General features: G+C 38.0%; 1 protein-coding gene across 3 annotated transcripts in view; it reads left to right on the forward strand.

Moving 5' to 3' along the window:
• UBE3A (ubiquitin protein ligase E3A) overlaps positions 1-20,291 on the forward strand; it is a 44,150-nt gene that overhangs the window by 21,030 nt on the left and 2,829 nt on the right. The window contains exons 1-6 of one of the 3 annotated variants that reach the window (XM_032441577.1): positions 1,742-1,947; positions 5,102-5,412; positions 7,692-8,947; positions 14,919-15,063; positions 18,565-18,811; positions 19,660-19,673. In XM_032441577.1, the coding sequence (XP_032297468.1) occupies positions 1,778-1,947; positions 5,102-5,412; positions 7,692-8,947; positions 14,919-15,063; positions 18,565-18,811; positions 19,660-19,673 (2,143 nt within the window). In that variant the 5' untranslated portion in view covers positions 1,742-1,777. Of the gene's footprint in view, positions 1-1,739; positions 1,948-5,101; positions 5,413-7,691; positions 8,948-14,918; positions 15,064-18,564; positions 18,852-19,659; positions 19,674-20,291 lie in introns of those variants that run through there. The other 2 variants (XM_015851006.2, XM_032441576.1) reach the window with 2 other exon arrangements.

Consider the following 20,291-nt stretch of genomic DNA (forward strand, 5'->3'; position numbering starts at 1 on the left):
TTCTGCTGTCTGCTCCTGCTACAGAACTGCAGTCATATCTGGCATTGATTAGTGCAGCATTCTAAAAACCTGTTTAGAGCTTAATTTTGGAATTTGTTCATTTACTTTGAGAATAACTTGATAACTCCTGAGTTTGTGTATTTTCACTCTGCCTGTTGTATGTTGTCATTTGTCATGCCCAGGGCTTGGGTATTCACAGAATCACAGAATTGTAGGGGTTGGAAGGGACCTCTAGAGATCATCGAGTCCAACCCCTCTGCCAAAGCAGGCTCTGTTAAGTATTCTGTTAAGGTAGTTTTCTGTGAATTCAGCTTTCGTTCTGGTCTTAAATGTCTGTTTGGTTTTGAAGCCATCAAATATCACTGCCCCCCTTAAAGTGTTGTCGGTTAGATGTGGTACATAGTCACCTCGCACTGGAGTTAGGTTTTGTAGCTGGTTCATTTTCCTGAAAGAATGGCAGAAGGAAAATTCTGCTGCAGCCTCCCAAAATGAGCCAGAAAAATGATTAATAGCCATTGCAAATATGAACTGTGACTGTATTAGTGTTTCATCATACCAGTGCTACCCTAGAGCCTTTTAGACATGGAATGCTTTAAATTATTTTCCTCATAGCTGAGTGCAGAGCTGGATTTGCATAAGCTGAATCTTTCTAATCCATAGATGCTAGACTGTTCTTAAAATGAGAGCTAAAGTCCCATGTTATCCGCAGTCACTATGTGCGTGACCATGGTCACTGTTTTAGGGCAGTGTCAAATAGAATTCTTTCACTGAGTTCATTCTGCCATGGAAACCAAACTTACCAAAACTCCAGAAACCTTTCCAGTTGAAAACAGGATTGTGTGATGTTCCCTTTACTGTACTTGGCCTCTTTCTTTGGAGTTGTACAAGGAGAGTATGTGATGATAAGCAGTTGAGTCCCTTCTCTGTAGGTTAGATAAATGTCTCAATGGTCAGTCTTCTAATATCTATATTTTTGTGTGTGAAGTAGTTCCTTGTTGATCAAATTTGCTACTAGAATGCAAGCAGTGGCTCAGAAGGAGGTGATTAGAATCAGCGTCTCAGAAAATACTCTTCTAGTGAGTTGCAGTTGGTAGGGATGTGAAATACTGTTTAAATGTCACACTTTACACATTTAGGCTTTTAAAGTACAACATGGAGTTTAATCTGGTTAACTACATTTGCTTGGAATGTCAGGAGGTTTTTGACAGAGGGAAAACAACACAAAATACACTAAATAATGCATTTTGCTTAATGTTTGATACAGTTTTGTTTTCTTCTGAATATAAGACAGACTGAAGGGTTCCTGTGAGTATGTTTATTGTTTCACTTCTTTCCATTAAAGACTGAATTGATCTTTTCTTGGCCTCGCAGCCAGTACAGAGTATTATTAGTATTTAGGTCTCCTTACTTAATAACTTAAAGTCTGGAGAGCTACTGTTCAATATATCTAGGAGACCCTTATGTTCTCAGGTTCATCTATCTTGAGGAAGTGCTGTGGCTCTTTCAGCACACAATTCCTGAAGACGCATCAGATTCAGTATGTGTAGTGAAGTGGGTGCCCCACACTAAGGTCACAGGCACCCAGCTATTGGGGTTCACTGCCTGAGAGGCACATCATGCTGAAAGGATCAGGGTTGGAAACATGAGCTCCGTGTGTGTTTGCAGGCACACGTTAGCTGTGATGGCTTTGGCTGGAGTGGACAGAAGGTATTATAACATCACTAGAACCAAGGGGTGGTGCTCAGTTCTGGCTCCGGGTGGAACTTTGGGCATTTTGATGTACAGACATGCCCTGTGGGCAGTGCTTTCACTGGAAACCTCTCTTCAAGCATTGCCATTATTACACCTAATTATCCAAAAGAAGGAAAACAACAGGCGAAATTTAAAAGATACTTTCAGAAACCAGCATTCAGATTCACAAAGATGGCTGTCCATAACTACACTTCGGTATGTGAGATGTTTTTGACTGCTTTGGATCTGAAGGTGATCTTATATTTCAAAAGCGTAGTATAATTACTTGGCCTATTAAGTCTCAATTTTCCTCTGTTGAAAACTGTTTGCTTTATTTAGCATTTCTCTGTATTTAGCTTAAGATATCTGAGAAATGCAAAGTAGATGTGTTGTGTTGAAACTTTTGAAGCAGCACATTCAGTTCCTTGTTTTATATGTATTTAGATATCCAGCAGAAGGAACTAGAAAGTGACCTTTATAAGGAGTCTCTGAGGGAACTGTGGCTGTTTAGCTTGAAGAAGAGGCTGAGGGGAGACTCTTTACAGCTGCCTGAGCAGGCTGCAGCAAGGAGGAGGGTGTCAATCTCTTTTTGCAGGGACAAGTGCTAGGATGCAAGGAAACTTATTTGGGTTGTATCCAGTTTATACTGGATATTGGGAAGAAATACTTGGTCAAACATTGGAACAGGCTGCCCAGAGAGATGGTGGAGGCCTCCTTCCTTAGAGGTATTCATGAGACCTGTTGATGTGGCTTATGGACTTATATTGAAGGCCTTTCCCGGTCTAAATTATCCTGTGCTTCAAAATGTTATTTTACCGACATCTCCAGGGAGGTAGAGGTTCAGCAGTACGAGTTTCTTGTGCTACCCTGCAGATTTGGCAGTGTTTCAATTACAAATGATAAGTACTTATCTGGCTTTTTATTAGATAAAAAACAGTTAGAAAAGCCTATAGAGATTCTTTTATTTTTTTTAAGTACGGCATAAGTAAGTCAGTGAATATTAATTTTTAAAATGGAAAATGTGCTTGTGGAATTATTGGGCTTTGGGGAAGTGGAAGTTATGTATATTACAGTAGGCTCTTGCCCTCACCAAAGTATAGTGTCTTGCTTAAGAAGGTTGTACAAGGCCTACTGTGTGGGAAGCTATCCTCAAAGCAGCCTGTAAAATGTGTACAACTGTGCATGTGCAAGTGAGTTTTGAAATCAGATAGGCAACAACGGTATGAGTCTTTACAAACATGCGTGTAACTGAACTGCTTACATAAAAAACAATAATTGATATGAGAAAATATGTAGTGGTTCTGCAGTAGCTTTTTTTTAGTTTTCATTAATGCCATTTCTGTGCTTTTTATCCTCCATCATGATGGATATAGAGTTTCTTCTACGTCAGCTGTTAGAGACAACTCTAATCTTAGTGCTGTGCCTTAGTATTTCAGATATTACCTGATTAAAACATAGTGTTTGATGTAATAAAATACTGTTAATATAATCAGCGTTTATATACTGAAATAGTTAAAGTGTTACATGAGCTATAAAGGTGTGCATGCTTCTTTAGCAGCTTACCCAGCTTGAAAATGTAAGACTTATCTTGCTGGGAATTGGTCATCTTTTGACAGTGTATTTAGCATGAGTAACAATTCTGGCTGCTCTGGGTGAAAACGTATGCCCACATTTAGAGAAGCCTAATGAGAAATAATCCTTATAACGTTCATACGTTTTTACTCAGGTCAGAAAAAACATTGCTGCAAAGAGCTTGTGACCTATGTGTCGACTGCAGTGGAGAAATAAAATGAAAGAAAAATGTGATGTAGAAACTGGAAAGGCTGTAACTCTTATCTTCAGATCAGTATATAGCTATTCTGTTCCCTTGTACAGTAATGGAATTGATGGTGTTGATGGTGCTGCTCTGCTTTTTTATCATCTTCCAACTCTGCCATTGGGCGCCAGGGAGACATTTTATTCTGTACTTGGTCAGGTAGGCATTTGAAGTAATGATTTTCTTCCCTTTTGCTCTTAGAGATCTCATGATTATAAGGAAGGAATAGAGGTGTTACTTTTAAATAACATACACCTACCTCAGTAGTTACTTTAAGAACTTGAGGACACTTCCCCTTCCGAAGCCACTGCATTGAAACTAGTACTTGATCAGCCCATATTAATGGCTAGGCACAGCAAGTGCTGAGTAGTACAAGCAGGTCTGAGGCTTCAGTTCTAATGTACTTGTTCTATGGAGAATCTGCATACATCAATTTCTGGAAAAAGCAACTTTCATTGTGACAGTTTCTGGTTGATGTCTTGCTTCTTATGTTCTAACCTTTAGACATGTAGTGTATCATTAAATTTGAATTCAAGACCTATATATTAGACACCTCCAAAATGTTAAAGATTTTGTTTCTATTTGATACCTTGCCTTCATATCTAACTTTCTTAAAAGAACAGGATTTTTTGTTTGTTTGTTTTGAAAATACAGTGAAATATGGTGTTCTTGGTGCTGCATGTAGCTCTTACTGTCCTAATCAGCAGTAGCTTTCAGGTGTTTTATTTACCAATTGCATGTTTCTCTAAACATGTAGCTTTAGTAACTGACCATTTAGGATGTTTTTTTGTATGTATAGTACTAGGCACATCAAGTAATATAGAGTTACAGTTGTAATTCTTCAAAATACGTTCTTGCCACGTGTTACTGTGGGAGAAAGAGGAGAAATTGGCAAATAACTGTTGGAGAGACATACTTCACTAAGCTGAGGTTATTCAGCATTGAGCTCATCTTTAATCATGGTTTTGTCAGCAGTTCAATTAACCAAGTAATGCTCTTCCTACTCTTTGAAATAACAAACTAATATCAGATAGTTGTGATCACGTGGAATCTTGTGTATTAAAAGAGAAAACATGTTTTAGAGGATTGATATCCTATTGATATAGTATTTACTGATAATATTACTAAATAAATGCCTGGATCATTTGTCACGTAGCTTCCCTCTCAATGGTAACTGTACATCAGTACTGTGCATCAGAGAGTTGATTACCTGTAAATCCAGTTCTGTTCTACTTTCAGCCTTGCTTTGCATCTAAACTTTTTCTTATTACCAGTTGAAATTGTGTCCACAATAACACTAGAATGTGAAGCTGATAACTGTGTGTAAACAAGATTTACTTTTTCTTTTTAGAGGACCCATAAATCGAATTGTGTTAAATATATTTTCATTTGTCAAGATGAGAGTACTTCATTTAAAGAAAGTAATGTTCCCTCTGATTCAGAAATCTTGTGTTTCAGTGCCTGACTAATCTCTGCCTTGCTGATGCTTTGAATGAGCTTTGTATGTGAAAGCTCTACTAATCCTTGTACTTACTGTTTGAATGTTTGCTACAGGAAGCGAGCAGCTGCAAAGCATTTAATAGAGCGCTACTACCACCAGTTAACCGAGGGCTGTGGAAATGAAGCCTGCACGAATGAATTTTGTGCTTCCTGTCCAACTTTTCTCCGTATGGATAACAATGCAGCAGCCATTAAGGCCCTCGAGCTTTATAAGATTAATGCAAAACTCTGTGATCCTCATCCCTCCAAGAAAGGAACGAGCTCAGCTTACCTAGAAAACAACTCCAAGGGTGCCCATAACAATTCCTGCACTGACAGAAAAATGAACAAGAAGGAAATGCAAGGCCCAAGGGACGACTTTAAAGGTAAGATGATACTTTGGAATCCTTATAAAATAGAACACATTTAATATGCTCAAGTTTTCAGTGTGGTGGTGTTGTTCTGCTGACTTCTTAAGTAAAATAGAATGTTCAGCCTTCAAATATTTTACTCCAGATTGTGTGAAATATCTGGATGAATGCTGAACGCTGATTCCAAATCTGCATCTTCACTGCATCTCCAAAATTCATCTGTCTTCAATGAACTAATTCATTCATTTGCCTTCTGAAATTGCTGCAAACATGGAGGTTGTTTTTATAAGTGCTGTTGTATGCCTGCATTAGTTTGATTACTTCAACCAGTTTTGTAATTACTGTGTAGTAAATGAGATGTAAGAGTTGCACTTGAAATACTTCCAGTGTCTGAGTTAAGAAATGTAACAGGTGAACAAAAATAAGACAACAAATGATTAGCTTGTTCAGTGGACTTTTTTTTTCTTTTTTTCTTAAAGTGGAAATAGGGCTAATAAAACCTTGAGACTGACTTCCATAGATTTGTTTTGGAGTACTTACGGCTTTGGAACATACCATTCTCATGGTTGTACAAAAGTTAGCCTTTAGTGTGAAACTGTGTTTTTACTGAACACCAGACCTTCCTATTGTGACTACTAGACAGGTTTTTTATTTGCAAATCAAGGTATGAGAGCACTAGAGAGAAGGAGACTGTGATGTAAGCTGGCATCTTGATTGTTGCCTAAAAACAAGCATCCTGAAGAAAAAAAATCCATCTACCAAATGAAAAAAATATAAGCAAACAGTGTGAAACCATTTACAGTAAATAATTAGAAAGACTTGTAGAATCAGCAATGAAATACAACTGTTCTAAAAGACCTGAGATGCTCCAGTGAATACTAACACTAATTTCATCTTTAGCTGATGTGAGGATGTGTCCCCAAATTATTTATGATCTGGATAAGCAAAGATGCAAACAGTAAGAAAGGGAAATGGGAGCCAGTTAATGTTAGACTGGCAAAAGACATGTTAGGTCCATTTTGTGGCTTACTTCTTAGTCCTGTGTATTTGAATGGAGATGTGCACATACAGGATTTTCAGTTGTTTACCTCCACCCTCCCATCTCTCTGCAACATAGGTAAGTGAGAATCTTTGCAATCCATCCAAAGGCAGCCCGTTTTCTAAAACTTTGTGCATTGTAAAATCACAACTACTGACCTGTCTTTGTAGTTGTATGGATAGAGTAATCTAGCACTCTGGTTATTTTTTTGAGGCACTTTAACAACAGTTTCAAAGAAAACTGCATTTAAAGTTAAGAAAGCCAAGGAAAAGGATATGCGGTTTGCTTTTATGCTTGACACAGAGTTAGAAGTTTCAAATAATTTAGAAGAACTGCCTCTTGGAATTATTTAAGTTTTTCACACAGAGGGTGCTGACACACTGGAGCAGGTTGCCCAAGGAGGCTGTGGATGCCCCATCCCTGGAGGCATTCAAGGCCAGGCTGGATGTGGCTCTGGGCAGCCTGGTCTGCTGGTTGGTGACCCTGCACGTAGCAGGGGGTTGAAACTGGATGATTGTTGTGGTCCTTTTCAACCCAGGCCATTCTGTGATTCTTTTCTGTAATGATAAATGCTAGAATTATGATATCCTAGGAAAGGTTTATCTGGAGACTGTTGTCAGCATCTCACTTGTCGCCTAGATGACTACTGGTGGTCACACTTTATATTTTAACAAGAAGTAGCACGTGGTTTGTTTCTTAAATATTAAAAGCATGTGAAAGAATGACTGCAGAAATACTGTTTAATAGTAACACATTTTAAATTAAATTATCAACTTTATTAGTAATTATTGAGCTATGAATAACTTCCATGTTCTTGTCAGTGAACTTAAGGCTGTAGTCTTTGTTTCCAAGAATTATGGCACAGAACAACTTGAGGGACAGAATTTATTTTAGGCAAGCTTGATGCTTGCATATGTACTACAGCAAGTAAAAATAGGAAGTGTACTAGGATTTAATCTTCTTATAATATCTTCATTGCTGTTATTTATTCAGGAGGACAGATCTTAGTTTTGAAGCTTTTTCTGCTGTCTTCATATTTAATGGAAGACAATCTTAGTAGCATAACATAGAAAAGATTAAGTTTATATTAGATGTGCTCTAAGAATGGTTTTGAAGCTCTGCAAAAAAATCAGTAGGTTGTCTCTGATTGTGCTGATGATGTAATATGCACAGCTTTATTGTGTAAAGCACGTGAGCAGTATTTTCTTAATTTTTATCTGAATGCAATTAATAATAATATTTTCTCTTGTTATAGATGTGACTTTTCTAACAGAAGACAAGATATATGAAATTCTTGAACTATGTCGAGAGAAGGAGGATTATTCCCCTTTAATTCGAGTGATTGGGAGAGTATTTTCCAGTGCTGAAGCACTGGTACAGAGTTTCCGAAAAGCCAAACAGCACACCAAGGAGGAGCTCAAGTCCCTTCAAGGAAAGGATGAAGACAAAGATGAAGATGAAAAGGAAAAAGCTGCCTGTTCGGCTGCTGCTATGGAAGAAGATTCAGGCGCATCATCATCTTCATCATCAAGAATAGGTGATAGTACACAAGGAGATAATAACCTCCAAAAATTAGGCCCTGATGAAGTATCTGTAGATATTGAAGCAGTCAGGCGGGTCTACGATAGATTACTTTCTAATGAAAAAATAGAAACTGCCTTTTTAAATGCACTTGTGTACTTGTCACCTAATGTGGAATGTGACTTGACTTACCATAATGTATACTCTCGGGATCCTAACTATCTGAATTTGTTTATTATCGTTATGGAGAACGGCAATCTTCATAGCCCAGAATATCTGGAAATGGCTCTGCCTTTGTTTTGCAAAGCGATGAGCAAGCTGCCCCTTGCAGCTCAAGCAAAACTGGTCAGATTGTGGTCTAAGTATAGAGCAGACCAAATTCGGAGAATGATGGAGACGTTTCAGCAGCTTATTACTTACAAAGTCATAAGCAACGAGTTCAACAGTCGTAACCTAGTGAATGATGACGATGCTGTTGTTGCTGCTTCCAAGTGCTTGAAAATGGTTTACTATGCAAACGTAGTAGGAGGGGATGTGGATACGGATCACAATGAAGAGGAAGATGAAGAGCCCATCCCGGAATCAAGTGAACTAACACTTCAAGAGCTGTTGGGCGAGGAAAGAAGAAATAAAAAAGGTCCTCGAGTGGACCCACTGGAAACTGAACTTGGTGTTAAAACTATAGATTGCAGAAAACCACTTATCCCCTTTGAAGAATTTATTAATGAACCACTGAACGATGTTCTAGAAATGGACAAAGACTACACTTTCTTCAAAGTAGAAACAGAAAATAAATTCTCTTTTATGACTTGTCCCTTCATATTGAACGCTGTTACTAAGAACCTGGGACTGTATTACGACAATAGGATCCGGATGTACAGTGAACGACGCATAACTGTGCTCTACAGTTTAGTTCAAGGACAGCAGCTCAACCCATATTTACGACTTAAAGTGAGACGTGATCACATCATAGATGATGCACTCGTGCGGGTAAGTCACAGAGTAGCATAGAATTTAGGTTTGTAGCATTTGACTGTCACAAACTACACAGGCTTTGATTAACTGAAAAAGGCTACATGTGAATTCAGTATGTTGTATGCTAGACTTCTCAAATCTGAAATTTGGCTTCTCAAGAATCTCAAATAGCTTTGCTGTATTAAGTTTGAAATTCTGAACATGCTGCTGGAGACTTAAATGTTCATCTCAGAGTAATTGCCATCGTAGGTGTTTAATTATCAGACAGTTCTTAACCTTCACAAACAGGTTTCATGCTGTTACGTATCTTGCTGCAGAGAGTGGCCAAATTCTTTATCTTATTTTTTTCTGAATTCTGGGCTGCATCATCTTTTGATAATGGGGGTTTTCCAGATGGGTGTTTGAATTAAAGCCTTTGAGCTGTGTGCTATTCTTGAGGACTTGTGATCTTCTAGATACAAAGCATGTATAGATATTGACTGCTTGATAAGTAGAGCTTCTTGCTCTAGTCTTTGTAATAGGCAGATGAGGGTTACACTGTCGTAAGCTTAAACTCTATTCTGTGCCCGTTTTCTGATTAATTTTTTTTAGAATGCCGCTTGTCGTTTGACTACCTATCAAGCTTGCCTTGTGTCCAATTAAGTTTTGTCACCTTAAAGTAACAGTTTATTTTGTTGACGCTCTTTAACTTTGATACACATAAATGATAGAAAAGAGTAAAGTACTTTCTCTTCAGGAGAGGATGAACTGAAACAATGTAAGAGCTAGTTCTGGGATGATGTTTTATTGATATCAGGTCTAGCAGAGAAGAAGCAGACCTTCCTCATATTGGAGGTGGGGAAGAAATCTTTGAGGACAGTAAGTGTTGAATGTAACTTAGCTCCTGGACAGCAACTAGTTGGTGAGTTCCTACAGCTCAGTTGGGCCACAGCAAACATCACTGTGCTGTTGGTGATTTAAATCAAACATACGCATTTGTGATGCATGTGCAGCAGCCCTAGCACTGTCCAGCAGTCTACAAATACATGGCTGGGCAGTTGCCATGGATCCTGTAATGGATGTTAATTCACGCTGTCAAAACGTGTTACATTATGGTGATCTGACTGTCAAAAACCTAAGGAGAGTAGAAATTTTAGATTATTGATTCTGAGACAGAAGATAAAGGAGAAATTGAACACTTTCACAGTCAAACAGTAAGCTGAACTTACGGTGTTGGTCAACAAAAACAAGCATGGCCCAAGCACTTCTCAAAAGTGAAAAATGGGTTATATTCAAGAAATGGTGATGGTTGAAGATTCGCTCTGTTGTACAGTCCATTGGTTTCAGACTGGAAGAATGGAGATTTAGATTGGATGTAAGGAAAGGTTTCTTTGGTTTTGGGTTTGGTTTTTTTACAGTAAGGGTAGTGATACCGTGGAACAGATTGATCAGAGAAGTGGTGGATGCCCCATCCTTAGGGACATTCAGGGCCAGGCTGGATGGAGCTCTGAGCAGCTGATGTAGCTGTAGGTGTCCCTGATCACTGCAGGGGAGTTGGACTAGATGGCCTTTAGAGGTCCTTTCCAACTCAAACAATGCAAGTGCTGTTGCCTTGTGCTTTACTCAGCAGCTATATGACCTGTGGGTTTAAAAACCGGTGCTGTTGCTACAGGTTGTTACAGTCCTGTAACAAATTTGGAAGTGTTTGTCACAATTTTCATGAGTTGTTTCCAGTTCCTGACACTTCAATGGCATGAAATAAGTCAGGACAGAAGTCTTCATTATGTCCCAGTCATAGAAGTGACTTGGTGTCTCTGAATGTGCTCTGAGTTGGAACTGCAGGTCAAAGACAGATTTGATGCCATCAGTGTTAGCTTAGGAACACACGGTATGAAAGTGAAAGCTACACTGTATGGGTTTGTATCGGTGACAGCTGCAGCTTAGGGTGTGATATTAAACTTAGCAAGGATCTCATTGAAAACTGTTAGATTTTGCCAAGTCTTGAGCTGAGAAAGCATAGTCTTAAATCTGTTCAGTGCTTAAATTACAGGTAAGTAATACCACTTCTGATACTTTACTCTTGCACTGCTGTTGTTTTTTCCTTTGTTTGTTTTACTTACAGGATTCGTATTCAATGAACTGTTGATCTGAATACCTCCATTTAATTGAATGACAAGTAATGTTATACTCATGTCAGTAGACCAGTGTTTTTACAGGGTATTTTCTACAGAATTTTTGACAATATGCATAATAACTGTTCATTTAATGAAGTCATTCTCAAGCATATTGATTATAAGGTGGGGTTGAGGTGATCTCAATCATATTTTTAACAGTACTGGATATTTTAAAAACAGCACTAGCAATCAGCTTTCATGATTCATTTGAGTCAGTGAACTTGATTACAGATCTGCTAATCAGTCAAGCTGGTTTTCTCTCAATATTTAAACCTGAATTCATTGTGTACGTCCTGCTTTTTGGACTTCATTACAACAAATATGAACACCACTGTTTTTAGTCGGATTTTTTCCTTATCCTGAGAATTTGAAGTAATACCCCTTAAATACTTACTTAAAGCTGCTTTCTATGAAGAGAACTGTAGCTGTCCCTGGGCTAAATACGTCTAAGCAAAATTTTCATTTCTAAATTCATGGTTTAATTTCTTTGCTTGTGTGCCATTGTTTTCTATTGAAATTAGCTTAATGAAACAGACTTTGTACTGTGTGCTTACAGTATACTTATTTTTATGTACATGAGTCTGAAAATTCCCGAGAGAGGAAACAGTAAAGTGTTAGTCCTCACTTCTATTACAGAACTCTCACACTTGGGAGCTGAGTGCTCGGTTTGCAGTCCTAGAAAGCAGTTGAGATGCTTTTTTTTTAGTATATAATGCCTTTCTTTCAGGAGGTTAGCTCTAATACAACTGAGTCATGTTACATGGATGTGGTGGTAATGAAAAGCTTATCCTTAAATCCCCTCTTCTTCCTTTTCATCTCCCAACAGTTACTTCTTTCATCCACTTCTTCTGAGTTTACTCCTTTTTTTTTTGCACAGATTCTATGTGGATTTACTTTCAGGTAGCAGTAGTTTAAGAGGTATGAGCTTTGAGGTGAGTTTTGCAGTGGAGGATTCCTCCAGCAAGCTCGTATCTCTAGCTGGTACTTCCTTGCAGGGTAGAAATTCACTTGGACAGATCTTGTTGTGAATTCAGACAGCTGGAAAGCAGCGTGCCTCTTGTAAGTGACTCTACCAGCTGGATCAATGAGCAAACACTGTGTGACTACTAAAAGCAGCGTGCACATTCTCACACCGTTAGACACTAAGTATTCCAGGAGCTTAATGGTGTCCTTGTAGACTTAAATTGGTTTTTGTGTGTTCAGTTGAAAATCTCAGCCCTTATTCTGGCAGTATCGATGTATGCCAGCAACGTGGGCAAGCATGTATAAGGACCATGAAATACAGCTTAAGGTGATGCTTTCTGGGAAGTTGCTGGAAAGTGTTATGACTTCGTATGTTTATCCCAACGTTCCCAGCAGAAAATGTTAGCTTCTAAAACTCACATGCACTCAGATTGGGTTGATCCAGCAGTATCTGTGTTAGCATGACTGAATTAGATCTGGTTGTTAAAAAGATAAATATATAAATCCTTCAAGCTGGCATTCACACTTCCTCGCTATAGAAACATTACTGCAGTTATGCTGAAATTCAGGGCCTTTCTGATGATGCCTGTTCTCTACTAAGTTCCATTTTTTTCTTGTTAAGCATCAGTTGAGAGACACGGATGCTGAGAGGAGCAGCTAAATCTGTGACTTACGGTTGAGCAGCTTAGCAACATTGTCCTGGTTATAAAATCTTTTTCAAGGAACATTAGACTTTGACTCAAAATACGGGTTTGTTGGTAATCCTTTATCTGACTTCCTCTCAGACATCCAGCACAGTGTCCCAATCTGCCCAGCCCATACTGTTCAACTAATAGTGCTTCCTTTCCCTTTATTACTGCTTTTCTTTTATGTTGCTTATTGCAGTCTAGTTCTCAAAGAACTGAAGGTAAACACGCTGCTTTTCTGACATGAGAGTCATTGTGCTATGGCAAGGGATTGCAGCCTCAACAAAAAGGCACACGCAATACCTGCTTTTTCAGAACTCATCAGAATTCATAAAACGTTCAAAATAGTAATTTGATGGTAATGTGCAAATATACAGTCAACGAAGTCATGGCTGGGAAGAAAAAAAAAGTATTATTAGTGCCACTTGTGTCTATCCAGCTTTCGTGAATAACCAGTTTATATGATCTGAAAATTACTATGTTTTATTAAGTGGCTGCGGGTTTTACTTGGAACATGGCTTGAGCTCTCTTGTCCTGTTCAGAAGCAAAATTCTTCAAACACATCTATACAGTATTTAAGTTAAAAAGATTTGTAATGCAAAACTACTGTACTACTGTGGGAAACATGATGAGAATGTCCAAGACAGGGAATCACAGCATGAGTTTATAGAAGAGATACTGTTTGTTAAAAACATGAGGAAGTTCAAAGCATGTCATTTTAGTCTCCCTAGGAGTTAAAATAGTACATTGCCAGTGATAGTCAATTGAATACTGTGCAGGGAAAGTGCTTTAGATGATACATATTCAAAATAAAATGTTAAATGTAAAAAAATATTAATGTTTATCTCATCTAGTAATCTGACCTCACTTCACTGTGGGTTTTCATGGCTGACCTCCATTTCTTTAGCTGTGCTTTATAATCAGTGGAGCTACCCTATCTATAGACCATATATCTATATAGGCCCTGTATCTGTCCCTCCTGTTACTAATTTTCAATACCTGTTGATGTGATGTTTTCCCCATGTGCTTTTTTTTTGCATGAGGATCTTCAAAGTCTTCATGCACCTTGAACTCTGTCACTTACCTGCCCTGATGTCTCAGTCACTGGTGTCACTTCCTTCATTATCCTCTTTCTTTTTGGTTTCCTTTACACTCCCATAGTAAAATTCTGGGGCATTAAGGTGTGTGTTATTGGTTGTGGGGATAAGCTGGTAATGAAATAGAAATGCTAGAAATGCATGCTAAGAATGCATACTGGTAAATACATTTGGCTGTTTCTGTGTCAGTATTATAGAGCTCTTCATAGAGAAATGTACAGGTTCATCTTTGTTTAACTGTACTGCTGTTGAATTTTCTTCTGCATGCTGATATGTTTAATATAATACTGCACAAGTTTAGTATATTTACACTTCAAACAGCGTTATTTCTTGCCAGGTATAAAACCTCTAACTTGTAATTTAATGAAAGGACAAATTTCTGTTGGAAAGTGTTACAGCCCTTTAAGAGTTTGTATGTAGAAGTGAAACTCTTTACTATAAAACATGACTTCTGTTTGACTTTATGCTTCCCAGGAAGAAGTGCAGTAGATGTGCTTAGGGCCACTGAAGACAAAAGAAAAAGAGAATTGAGATTTCTTCACTTAGGGCTAGGAGGAAAGTCATCTGACTAACATTAGTGTCTTTTTATTTTTGTTACTCCCATCTCTATGCTGTTAGTGAGATGTGGCCACCTTATAAAGGCATGTCTTCTGCTATAAGTTATCACATGGAGCTTCCAGGAAATATATCTGTGTATTCACAAAACATGTAGTTGACAATTATGTAGATCGAACTGCAGTCTTTTTTGACAGATGAATTCAAATATCACAGTGATACATACCTTGTTTTCGTATTTGTTTTTGTGATTTTTGTCCAATGTAATGCTAACTTATTTGAAGTAAGTGTTTCAAAGAATGGCAATAGAGTCCTCTAGCAGACTTGACTGGCTAACAGATCTCATCTTTGGTAAGTTTCCTGCTTCAGAAATCTCCAAATTCTACTTCACATTTAAAGTGATTTATCATTAACATTGGTATATTTTAAGTTGTGATTTATACATGCAGATCTGGAGGGTGATTTTTGCTTTAGTTACCTAATGTTCCACTGAGATGTACTAATGAAATCATTGAATCTGTTCACTCAATAGCTAGAGATGATTGCCATGGAAAATCCTGCAGACTTGAAGAAACAATTGTATGTTGAATTTGAAGGAGAGCAAGGGGTAGATGAAGGAGGTGTTTCCAAAGAATTTTTTCAACTGGTTGTGGAAGAAATCTTCAATCCAGATATTGGTATGTTGTCTAATAACTTACTTAATACTCAGAAGTGAAGGTATCGGTAGTTCCTTTCTACTACTTCTTTTCCCTGAAGCTCCACAGATTGATTTCTTGGTGATCATGAGAGTACTTAACTCGTTGAGGGTTCAGCATTTTGCCATCAGTCACCCTTCTGAGAAGCAGTGATGAGAGGCATAACTGTGCAGTTTGTGAGAGCCACCATCTTTTGCTTAAATATGAATCAGGACAGGGTTCCTTTGCAGGGTTCCTTTGTTTGTTCTCTCACCTTTCTCCTCGCTTTGCTTTGTGATTAGCTTCTAGAATTAGTAAGCAAACCAAAGAGGAAGAACTTCTGCAATAAAACCAGAGTAGGACTATGGTGAGTTCTTGAGTTATTTCCTCCCCTCCCCTTCCCTCACCTTAAGAAAAATCTCATTCTAAAAAGTCTCAGTTCTTCTTATGGTTTAATGTAAAATGGCTACAGCGCACCAGTAGTGTCAGATTTGCCTGTAGTTGATTAAGAACAACCACAAATAATTTGTTGTGGTCAAAGTTTTTATATTTGTGGTTTTAATCATATTTACCGTTTTTTTCCTTAACACTTCCATTTTTTGAAATGCAGCTATATTCTGCTTTTAATGTGCAGCTTGCTTGCAGCTTTTAAAGGATTAAAACTGTTTAACTATTATTGTGAATACAACGTGTCAGTGTAGAAATCAAGGCCTGGTTACGGTGCTCATTTCATAATTTATTTAGAGTTTGATGGAACAGTTTTAGTTCCTGTAATTCCATTAAAGCTCAACAGCTTGTGGCTGGTAGGTAACTGTTCATCAAACTGATTTTTTTGTAAAAAAACAAGAAACAAAACAAAAAACCATTGCATTGAGCTTTCTGGTTTAGAAAATTGACACAGAAACAGGTATTCGTTTTGACCAGACAAGAAAGGAAGTTCCCAGAAAACATAAAAGAATCTGGATCTTGGGACTTGCCCTTTAGCACTTGCAAGCCAGATCTTGTCAAAAAGTGGCACAGATTCATAGCCGAGTCTTAGTTAGAAAACTGCTGTTGGAGAGAGTTAGAATCTAGGTTAGCAAGGCTAGTCAGAATATAGTGGAGTGTATGAAAGTATTAAGACTTGTGTCAGAATCAAACTCTGGTTCAGCTAGTAATAGCTGGTTAGTTCCCTACGTATAAAGATGTGTAATACATTAGCTGTGCATGCATTGTTTAAATATTGCTGCTGTATTCAAGTACAAATAATTACATGCTTTTTTTAATATATATCAACTTTATTGACAAAAACTAACTTATCTGCTTATGCCATAGGTGTGTAGAAGCAGAAAATGTAGCTTGCCTTCACATTTTATTTTGCATTTATTAACATGCACTGTAGTATAACAGCTTACGCACTGTGTATACCAGGCATGACTTCTGATTCGTAAATGCTTTATTTATCAGTAGAAGAAATCCTTTGAAGATATTAGCTGTCTTCTGATAGCTACATGGAGTGATGTTTGTGGTTGTAGTAGTTCATTTGCACATACGTTGCAAGTGTATTCATATTATAAACTGCCTTAAAGATTTTGTTCAAGGAAGCAATAACACAAAGTTGGGGATTTATTACTGGTAATCTTCATGGCAAAAGAAGGTCTAGTTTCATATAGTGTGTGCATATAACACATTGTGCAGTTGTTTTCCCTTTATTTCAGCTTCTCTTTTTTCTTTTTTTTTCCCCCTGCTGTTATATTGTGATTTTAATGCACAGTAGTCCTAATTTTGGTCGATAAATAAAACTGGATTTCATTTTAGAGCATTTTCAGAGGTGAATCTGGGAAAAGTGTTAGTCCTTCGTTTAATTAGACATTTGTTGTAAGCAGTGGATTTCATAGAGGGATTCATTTGTACAGTTTATAGCCTGTATAAAAACTGATTTGATGAGCAAGAGCCAATCTGGTGGCTTGCTACAGCAAAAAGGGTAAGAGGCTCTTTGCCCTACTCATTCATATAGCCCTATCCCTTCCCTTCATCTTTCAGCATGTGCCAGTTCAACTGTTTAATGAAGCCTCCTATGAACTTGGCAAAAAATGAGTTACCTGAAACAGTATGTTAATGAAATGAGGGGATATAGGGGAAAAAGACAAAGCCACACCAGCGACGTACTATTAAAATTGCAACCCTTCTATGAAACAACAGTCCCATGTTGTGTATTCTTGTCAAGTTGCAACGTGTGTGACAGCTGAAGCAATTCTGTCAAATATCAAAGATTGATTATGTTTTTATATGCTTATATGTATGTATGTGAGTGTATCTTGGGCATCTAACTCATTTTAAGTTTGTTTGTAACTCTTATCACCAACTCATCGCTGTAAGTTTCAGCTCATAGAATCACAGAGGCTGGAAATAAACCTCTCAGATGTTTTAGTCCTTCAGCTCATCCCCACCATGCTCACTGACCACGACCCTCAGTGCCACATCCACACAGTTCTTGAACACCTCCCAGGACAATAACTCCACCACTTCCCTTGGCAGCCTATTCCACTGCCTCACAATCTCCTCTGTGAAAATTTTTTTCCTAATATCTGATATGAACATCCCCTGGCCATTACCTTAAGGTTATTACTAACCTGTCACTAGTTACCTGGGAGAAGAGGTTGACTCCCACCTCACCACAGCCTCCTTCCAGGTCATTGTAGACAGTGGTGAGGTCTCTCCTGAGCCTTCTCTTCTCCAGGCTGAACAATCCCAGCTCCCTCAACCGCTTCCCATAAGACTTGTGCTCCAGACCCCTCACAGCTTTATTGCCTTTATCTGGACACTTCAGGGCCTCAGTGTCTTTTTTTTCTGTAGCGAGAGGCCCAAAACTGAATACAGTACTCAAGGTGCAGCATCACCAGAGCTGGTTACAGAGGGGTGATCACTTCCCTGCTCCTGCTGGCTGCACTATTTCTGATACAAGCCATAATATCACTGGCCTTGGCTGCCTGGGCACACTGCTGGCTCCTGTTCAGATCCTTTCCTGCTGCATGGCTCAGTGGTGGAACTGCATGTAGTCCTGTTTTTTGGCCAGAATCAGCATGGAAAAGCCTTTGAGGAAAGCCTGCCACTTACAGTAACCAGAGTTCAATGTGATTTCATACACGTGGTTTTAGATTACATTCTGTTCTTGCACCATTGGATTTATCAAAGTTAAAATCCATGTTGACAGTGTGCTGCTTCTTCCTCAGTAATGAGAAGGATGGGAGCTTGTATGCGTGCAGCTTCAGCAGATTCAGTGGGATTTAGTATCACAGGGCTCATGCATGCTTTTCATGGTAATGTGAGTACTAGCATTTTGAGTAGCTTCTGTTACTCTAGAGGTAAGTAGCTTTTCCTTGCCGTTAAATTCAGAGTAATGCTAAATGTTTTTTCTAATATTAATTCTAATTACAGGGGTTCATAAAGGTATGTTTTACATGTTGGGGTTGATGTTTCTTTTTTTAAATATAACCATGACTGTTTAAAATATTTTTTTTACAGGCATGTTCACGTATGATGAATCTACAAAACTGTTTTGGTTTAATCCGTCCTCTTTCGAAACTGAGGGTCAGTTTACACTGATTGGCATAGTACTGGGTCTGGCCATTTACAATAACTGTATACTGGATGTACATTTTCCCATGGTTGTCTACAGGAAGCTAATGGGCAAAAAAGGAACCTTCCGTGATCTGGCAGACTCTCATCCTGTAAGTTCATTATGTTCTTTGCGTTTATTACTGCGTTTTCTGTGTACTGCCTTAATCAAGATGTAAATACAATAGAACTGTCAAAATTGAAAGTAAATTGACCGGTGACTTGTGTGAAGTGTCTGTATCTATTAAAACAAATCAATAGCAATGAAAACCTGTATCTGATTCAGTGGAGGTTGCGAACAAAGAAGGCTGGGTATTAATAGAGCTTTGTTCTAATTCTTGTTTTCTAGCAAACTACCAAAGTTGCTAAAAGTTGTGTATTACTAACTAAGTATTAAATTGTTTATAAACATGGACTGTTGTTAATAGCTTAATAGCTTCCCGAAGAGATTTTTTATCTAGAATTGCGTTGTATAGTTTTTTACAAAATATGTTACAGTGGCACTTGACCTGCAAAGGTTTGATGCTTGTATTGTGCTTCCTCTTGGTATTTTAATATAACTTACTTCAGAGCTTTCACAAACCAAAGATGAAGTTCCAGGTAATCAAGCCACACAGTGCTTTCTCTAGTAATAGAGCATGGAGAATGGATAGGTGCTTCCTTACCTGTGTAAAACCAAGAGTTTCAAATCCAATAGTTTCCAATGCAAGGGATTTTAAGAGATGCTGTGGAAATGCTGAAAGAACATAGCTAGTAAAAGAGGGAGGCGTTCATGTAAGCTTTCAGTAAATAAAACATAAAGAGGGAGCTTATTACTTCTACTTTACTACAAAAGTACACTTGCACACGTTTCTTCTTTTACATTCAGTTTGTATTCAGTCTGAATCTTACACCTCTGTCCCAGCCAAAGAATTGTTTCTTTTCTGCATAGGCTTTAGTTTCCAGAGAGCCTTAGTCTTTTCCTAAGGCATTGTAAGGAGGAAAACTGGACATTTCTTTCAGTGGAACTGTCAAAAGTAATTTCAGATTGCACTTGTCCAGTTCTGTGCTAAGCTGTACTTATTTTGTAAAGACCTTGGGATTTGTTAACTACTTTACTACTTTTTCTTTATTTTTTTTGTACAGACGCTTTCTTAATTTAATGACTGTCCTATGTTGTTTGCTTCTACATTACTTCCTAATTCACTTCTAAATCAAGATGTAGGGGATAATAACCTGATGTCCATTTTTTCTCTGACACAGTAATTTCTTTGAATTTTTTAAAGCACAAATTGAACTTAGTGGTTTGAAGTGTTCTGGACGTAAATATGGGTTCAAAAGAGTTAAAAGTGAAAGTTAATCACTGGCCCTTAACCTGCTGATCAGACCATAGTGCTTGAGACAACCACTGAGTAATAGTAGACTTTCCTCAGGTCATTATTATGTTGGTTGCCTTTTATCTCTTTGTCTTTCCTTAGCATCTGCTCTTGGTTGCTTTTACAAACACTGAGTGAGCTTGATGTTTGTTGGTTAGGAGTGAATGGGAATTAAGTAACTTGTCACAACTGTTTTCATGACAGATTATTTCATGTCTTCTGGTATTGCTCCGTGAAATGTATTGAAACTTACTTATGACAGACCTGTATCTTATCCTC

This window comes from Coturnix japonica, chromosome 1 (assembly GCF_001577835.2).
Source record: "Coturnix japonica isolate 7356 chromosome 1, Coturnix japonica 2.1, whole genome shotgun sequence".
In the NCBI taxonomy this organism is placed as follows: Eukaryota; Metazoa; Chordata; class Aves; order Galliformes; family Phasianidae; genus Coturnix; species Coturnix japonica.